Here is a 7,203-nt window from a genome sequence, read left to right on the forward strand (position 1 = left end):
TTCCCGGCACTGGGAACAGGAGTGTTTGGAACGGACGGTGGCCAGCCCGATGAACTAACCCATGGGATAGGTCCAGTGAGGCCAGGGCAGGCTGCAGTTTTCACAGGAGTTAGCAGGTCAGGTAACAATGAAGATCCCACAATAAATGGTCACTCAACCAGCTGACATGGGGGAGAGCTACAAACCGCCAGGTCTGACCCAGGATTTGGTTTATGTCTGTTACCCTAGAGGAAATAAACCAGCTGTTTCCCTAGCCTAAGGGTTGGGGTTTGGATTGCCAAGGGAGCCAAAGGGATGTGGTCTTGCACCTGGCTCCTTATTTCCCCTAGGCTCACTGCCTTGATGCTTATGGGTTGGGCACTGCCTGAGTGGAGCGATGGCTGAGGGGGGCTATCCTGGGAGGAGGGGAGCTCAGCCAATCTGCAAAGCAGGACCTACATCTGGGCATCACCAAAGGACAGAAGCGATGCAGCTCCAGCCCCCGCTGCTATTCCCGGCTTGGCTCTGGGCTGCAGCCTTTTCATCGTTGCCCGTATCCAGGGGATGAAGGTGGAGACTTTCGTGTACACCCCAGGAGGGGTGGGAGGCCCCCAAGAGACGATGCCCTGGGCTGTATTCCTGCACACCAGGGGGCCTCCAGCATCGCCCTGTGAAATAGAACAAGTCACAGGTGGAGAACAGCTGAGTGAGTCATTCCCGCTGACGCACAGCTCAGTGACATCCCCCTATGTCCACCCATTCCCTGATTGCCTCCCCCAGTATCCAGCTGGTCTCAGCCCCCCTGCCCCCACCCCTAGAACTGTTCTCTGCCTCCCCCTGGGAGAAGTCCCGATATTTTCCCCTTCATTTATACAGCGCAGTGGGGCCTGATCGCTGACCGCTGCTCGTAGGCCTGACTGCAACACCAGCAGCCTCATTAATAATGATTTATCAAGGATGCTTGAAGCCAGGAGGACATTCACCTTCCAAGAGTCTTTGCCCATCTTTGGATCCCCCACACACATCATGGTGGAAGCATTATAGTAACGGTATGGCCCGTAGGTATTCCTAGGACATGCAGCATCCTGCATCACCAACACGTCCACCTCCTGGAGCCTGGCCGGGGTTGATGTACAATCTGTGCAAGTGCAGCCCCAGCCGGCGACGCTGCAGGTGGCCCCGGCCTCAACTCTCTCGCTGGTGCAGGGCAGGGAGATGGTACGCACCGATCTGTTCAGCTTCGCTCTCTTTGCCAGCTGAGACACAAGAACGATGAAGATCAATGTGAGGGTCGCACTCAGGGACACAGAGACACACCCCAAAAACAGGCAAACCCATGACTGCAAGGTCACTGGGGATGGGATGGGGAGGTACCTGCAGCTGTTTGAGGTCACTGGGGGCGGGGTGATGGGATGGGGGCGGTACCTGCAGCATTGTGAGGTCACTGGGGGCAGGGGGATGGGATGGGGAGGTACCTGCAGCTGTGTGAGGTCACTGTGGGCGGGGTGATGGGATGGGGGAGGTACCTGCAGCATTGTGAGGTCACTGGGGGTGGGGTGATGAGGTTTGGACAGTACCTGTAGGAGTTTGAGGTCACTGGGGGAACAGGGATGGGATGGGAGTGATGCCTGCAGCCCTGTGGAGTCACTGGAGGTGGGGTGATGGGATGGGGCAGTTCCTGAAGCAATGTGAGATCATTGGGGGCAAGGTGCTGGGATGGGGGTGATGCCTGCAGCACTGTGAGATCTCTTGTGGGGGTGGGATGGGATGGGGCTGTACCTGCAGCAGCATGATGTCATTGTTAAGGGACTTCTTGTTATAATCCTTGTGGGGGTACTGGCGTCTCACAGGGATCACTTGTCGGCTCCCTTCCCGTTTGGTAATGTCATGGGCTCCCAGGATGACAGTGATCTTGCTGCAAAAGCCAAGAGCAACATGTGGGTTGTAGGGGCTAGAACATGGGATGGGATGGGATGGGCATATGTGGGTCTGACACAGGTATACGGCTACTTGTGGGGACAGGGCAGCCTGGGGTCTAAAGAAGTGATTTCGGACTCAGTTCCCAGCCAGTAAAAATGTAAAATTCCCATTGACACATTGCTTCTCTGATCCAGACCCAGGACTGGAGACTTACTCTTTTGGGGGTCTGGGGAATGGGAGACAAGGCCTTTTCCCTCTAGCAGAGCTCTCTCTGATCCATCTTGGGAGAGAGACTGGCTTGCTCCGGTGGGGTTGGGCATGGCACAAGGGCCTTTCCCCATGTCGGGCACTGGCTCCAGCACAAAGCATCTGCCCAGAGGTGTTGGGGTCCCAGCATGTGTCTTCACCAGCCCTTGTGCTGTCCCACAAGCGGCTTCACTCCCATTGTCCTCCCGGCCCCTGGGTCTCAGCTTCCCTTACCCCTGTGACCCCTCCCAGCTAGATCCAGACAGGGGTCCATGCCCAGCCCCCCAGCCCAGAGACCTGCAGAGCTTTCCTGGGGCTGTGAGAACCTCCCTGCCCTGATCTGGGCAATGGGCCAGACCCCAGCTGCTCACACTGGCTGTAGCTCCATTGAATTACCCAGCGTTGGTTCTGGACCATGGTTTGCAGAGGCCCCCAGAGACAGGCCGACGCCCCCTGAGCAGATCGGACCCTTGGGCTTTGCTTTCCCAGCCTGTCGCACTAACTGCTCCTTCCCTGCAACTATGATGGCGCCAGAGCTCCCGGCTCCCCCATCACCTGCTAACCCCGACCTGCCCCGACATCCCCAGCACAGAGGCGCTTACTCTCCATTGCAGTGAGCGGCCGTCAGCACAAAGTTCTCCGACACCAGGAACCCTCCACAGAAAAGACTCTTGTCTCCGCGTCGTATTGACAGATAGGCCATGTAGGGTCTGGAGTGGGGCTTGGCTTCCCAGCCCCCGATGATCTCACCTGTGGGGGGAGACCAGGTTCATACAAAGAGCCCCATTTTCTCCCAGGGCCAGGCTGGGACCGAACTCCCCATCCTGAAGGGGAGTCCCCACAGCCTCAACCCATCCCCTGTGATGCTTTTCTGGGGGGGATCCCTGTGCCTGGAACCCTGCCCCCTGCTCCACTCTGCCCCAGAGTGGACACCCCATAGTGCTGGGGGTAAATCTACAGCTTTGACCTCTCTGGGTGGCGAATCAGTGTCAAACACATCGGGAGTGGGGCAGTAATTGCTCTGCCTTGAGTTAACGGATTTGGGAGGCAAAGTCAACCAGAAACCCACTGACATGTCCCCTGCTGATGTTTCACCTTCTCCACCAAGCCACAGTGACAAGCCAGGGCTGCTCCCAAGCTGGCCCTCCAAATTCTTTTTCAACAGAAAACTGGGTTTTCTAGATCATGAAAAGTTTCTTAGACCACACCTCCTCTCCTCAACATTTTGGCATTTTTCTTCGAAATCTGATTCTTTCCCCCAGTTTTGGGCACTTTTCAGCTGAATATTTGTAACTATTTTGCCAGAGCAGGGATAGTTAATTATTTTTTGTCAAGGTCCACATTTCTTGGTCAAGGTATAATCAAGGATGGACGCCACAGAACATAATAATAAAAAGCCAACAATAATGGTAATAATAATAAGTAAATAAAAAGATTTTGGGGTCCATTCAAAAGTGTCTGGACCAGATTTGGTCCAGATTTGGTCCATGGTCCGCCTATTGAATAACTATGTGAGAGAGTAAGGAGGAATGGCAAGGTTTGCAACAGTAACTTGCTGTCTCCCATCTGTTTATCCCACTTCCTTCCTGACCCTGACCCATTACTGCTGTCGTTTCTCCAAATGTTTTGTCAGATCCAAGATCTGACAGCTGGCCAGCAAATTTGAACTAAACACTGATGCCCTAAAGCATTGGGAGGAGGAACAAGGCCAATTATTTTCTGCTAAGCAAATGGAAACAAATTTTAGCCCGTGCTCTGAACTGCTCCTTGGACCGACATTTAAGATTAATTCCACAGGAATATGGAGGATGTATTGTGCCTCTCTTCAATCATTCAAAACAGATGCCGATAAGTCAGACAAATATTGATGCTGTAATTCGGCAGGTGTTGACTTAACCCATGTGCTCTGGGAAGGCACCTAGATGCTTTGGGTGGAACTGAATTGGAGAGGGCTTTTTTTTTTCATTCAAATAAAATTAAACATCTATTTTTCAACCTAATGGGTGTTAACTGGAAGCGGAACTGAAAGACTCTGGCTAAGCAGAGCACTAACAGTGGTGGAAAGACTAGTTCCACAAACACAGAAATCCAAAAAGGGACCAACAATCAAAGATTGGACCATAGACATCCTAAGCTTGGCCACCATGAAAAGAGTGGCAGACTGTGTGTAGTGTGGTGGAGTGGCTGAGGGGTGTGACAGGAAGTATAAGAGGGGCCTCTAGCCCTTTGAGCCTGAGCCAGGGAAGGAGACAGATGTCCAGGGCCTGCTGCTGAGTCAAGGATCACCCTGACTCCAGAGGAAGCTGAGAGTGGAGGGGACTGAGCAGGATTGCTGGCAGGTTAGTACCTCGATGAGACAGAGGACCCGTGGACTACGGAACCCCGTGCTCAGACTGTGGTCAGAAGTAGCTGAGGGAAAACAGATGCTGGTCCAGTTTGTCTGTCAGAACCCGAGTCACCATGTTATGGTAGGATCCCCGCTGACTCATCTGCCCTTGCTAGAGCCCTGGGCTGTGACCCAGTGGAGTAGGGTGGGCCCGGGTCCTTTCTACTCCTGTTGCCTGGGGTGGCAAGCTCCTCACCTTAGGAGGAATGGCCTGTTTGTTGCTATGCCATGCCTGAGGTTCAGCGCCACCTAGCCTACGTGGCAACTCAGCCCTACCCCACTAAAGGGTCTTCGGGTCCGTACATTTGATTCGCTAACTCCCCAATACTGGGCGGTGCCCCAGTGATATAGTGAGCCAGAAGGGGAGGGATAATCGCTAACCCTCTACACTGTTACAGAGATACCAAGAAAAGCTGTTAGAGATATGAGATGCTTTCCTGGAAGTATCCAAATGATCCGATCAAATGCATGCCCCCCCCACCTCCTCCTCTTCTTTACCCACTTCCGTCCCCTACCCATAATTCTATCCCCCTCCGCTGACTTTTGCTTCTAGTCATTTTTTTCCTTTAATAATTTTCCTTTAGTGGGATTTTTAGAAGCAAATTATGTTTGTAAATTGTGGAATACAGTGAGGGATTAATATTCTAACCATTCATATTACAGATAACATCTCAAGCCTAGCTAAGGTGAGTAGCAAATATTTAATATCTTATGAGAAGTTTTTGTTTCATGAGGAGTTTATGTACGTTTTGTTGTTTGTTTTCGCACTTTCTCTCTCTGTCTTTTTAAAAAATTAATAAAAAGTTTATAGAAAAAGACCTAACTTTGGGAGCTTTCAAAGAAAAGTCAAAATTTCCCATGGAAAAATAAAAGCCTCTTCGGACCAGTTCAGAACAAGTCTCAACACACCTGGGTCTCTGGGCATGAAATAAACTCTAGACAATCGATGTAAAGACATCAGGGTGGAGGGGCCAGAAGGGCAAGGGAAGAGCTAGTGAAGCTGAAGGACAATGTTGTAACAAGGACAAATGGGATAAACTGGGCAGGAATAGACTGAGGTGGAAATGAGAAAGTCTCTGACCATCAGAGGGATGCAGGATTTAGGAACTGCGAGACTGCACCGTTTGCTTTAACCCCGGGCAACCCCCCATATGCAGGCACTCGTATGGGTTGACCCACCGTTGGTCCTGTGGGGCTAGCTGGCCCCTGGGAAATTTCCAATGCTATCAGCCAAGTTTAAATCACAGGGAAAGCTAAACCAGTTGAACTACAGATGTGGTTTAAAATCAGTTGAGTTAAACCAATGCAAGTCTGTGTGTAGCTCACACCTGACCGCTTTCAGAGATGACTTAGGAACGTTAATTTGGCATCCATATCAACCAGGCTGTCTGAGAGTCTGTTGCTGTTATCTGCATATGGTGTAACCAACCGAGATCAGGGCCCCACTGTGCCAGGCGCTGCACAGACCCCAACCGAGATCAGTGCCCCATTGTGCCAGGTGCTGCACAGACCCCAACCGAGATCAGTGTCTCTATTGTGCCAGGCGCTGCACAGACCCCAACCGAGATCAGTGTCTCTGTTGTGCCAGGCGCTGCACAGACCCCAACCGAGATCAGTGCCCCATTGTGCCAGGCGCTGCACAGACCCCCACCGAGATCAGTGTCTCTATTGTGCCAGGCGCTGCACAGACCCCAACCGAGATCAGTGTCTCTATTGTGCCAGGCGCTGCACTGAGTCTGGCCGAGATCAGTGTCTCTATTGTGCCAGGCGCTGCACAGACCCCCACCGAGATCAGTGTCTCTATTGTGCCAGGCGCTGCACTGAGTCTGGCCGAGATCAGGGCCCCATTGTGCCAGATACAGCACAGCCCCTTCCCTAAACAATTTCAATTCAATGTGACAACACAGACAAAGGAGCTAGAACCCAGGAGTCCTGACTCCCAACCCCGCACGCTGCTCTAACCTCTGGACCACACTCCCAAGCTAGGGATAGAACCCAGGAGTCTGGGCTCCCAGCCCCTACTTAAGACCCCCCTGTGTCTCTCTCCTGCTCTCAGTCTCTCTCTGTGTCTCAGGGGGTTTATCTCGGTACCAGCTCTGCCACCCGGGTTCCATCGCCCCCACCTCCAAACCCTTCTCTAGCCAGGTCCTGGGAGCCAACGGTCGCCCTGGCAGAAGCATCTGACTCTAGGGAGGAGCCAGGATTTGCAAACAGTCCAGAGAGCTGCCGGCTCCACTCCCCATGATCCCTCATCTCCCCGTACTCACCAGCCCCAGCCCCGGGGGGCAGGAGAAAGGCCGCCGGCAGCAGGATCAGGATCAGCATCGTCACCATCCTGGGAAAGTGACAGTGCTCGAGCCTCTGTCCTGGGGCATTTATAGAGCCAGCAGCAAACCACAGGTCACGTACGCACCCCCCTCGCGGGGAGCTGGGACCATACAGGCACCCTCAGAAACCTCAGCATCACGCCACTGACACGTGGGGGACAGGAGGGAGGGAGCTGGGGCTGGAAAACAACCTCCCTCTGGGGGAAGGAGCCCAGAGAAAAGTCACTCGGCGTCAGGGCATCTTTGCCCCCTCTCCCAGAGCATCTGGGATCAGGGCCCCCTGGGGCCTGCCTGGAGCCCAGCACACCTGGCACCGAGCTCATCTGGATCTCTCCAACTCCTCCC

At 53.3% G+C, this 7,203-nt stretch overlaps 1 protein-coding gene across 1 annotated transcript; it reads right to left on the bottom strand.

The window, feature by feature from the left end:
• Positions 1–434: 434 nt before the first annotated feature.
• Positions 435–6,865, bottom strand: LOC141997105 (granzyme H-like). Its single transcript, XM_074969413.1, has 5 exons — positions 6,799–6,865; positions 2,748–2,895; positions 1,759–1,894; positions 963–1,235; positions 435–647 (listed from the first exon to the last, which is right to left on the bottom strand). The coding sequence occupies exons 1-5, from the start codon at positions 6,863–6,865 to the stop codon at positions 435–437; spliced, it is 837 nt and encodes a 278-aa protein (XP_074825514.1).
• Between the last annotated feature and the right edge of the window lie 338 nt (positions 6,866–7,203).

The sequence above is a fragment of the Natator depressus genome, chromosome 13 (assembly GCF_965152275.1).
Source record: "Natator depressus isolate rNatDep1 chromosome 13, rNatDep2.hap1, whole genome shotgun sequence".
NCBI classification, from domain to species: Eukaryota; Metazoa; Chordata; order Testudines; family Cheloniidae; genus Natator; species Natator depressus.

What these genes read in the sequence shown, in the direction of transcription:
- LOC141997105 (XM_074969413.1), bottom strand. Translation starts at nt 6,865, where the DNA reads ATGGTGACGATGCTGATCCTGATCCTGCTGCCGGCGGCCTTTCTCCTG. An exon ending in ATGACATCATGCTGCTGCAG is followed by an intron (nt 1,236 to 1,758) that starts GTACAGCCCCAT and finishes CTTGTGTCTCAG; the next exon opens with CTGGCAAAGAGAGCGAAGCT. An exon ending in TGGGCAAAGACTCTTGGAAG is followed by an intron (nt 648 to 962) that starts GTGAATGTCCTC and finishes TCTATTTCACAG; the next exon opens with GGCGATGCTGGAGGCCCCCT.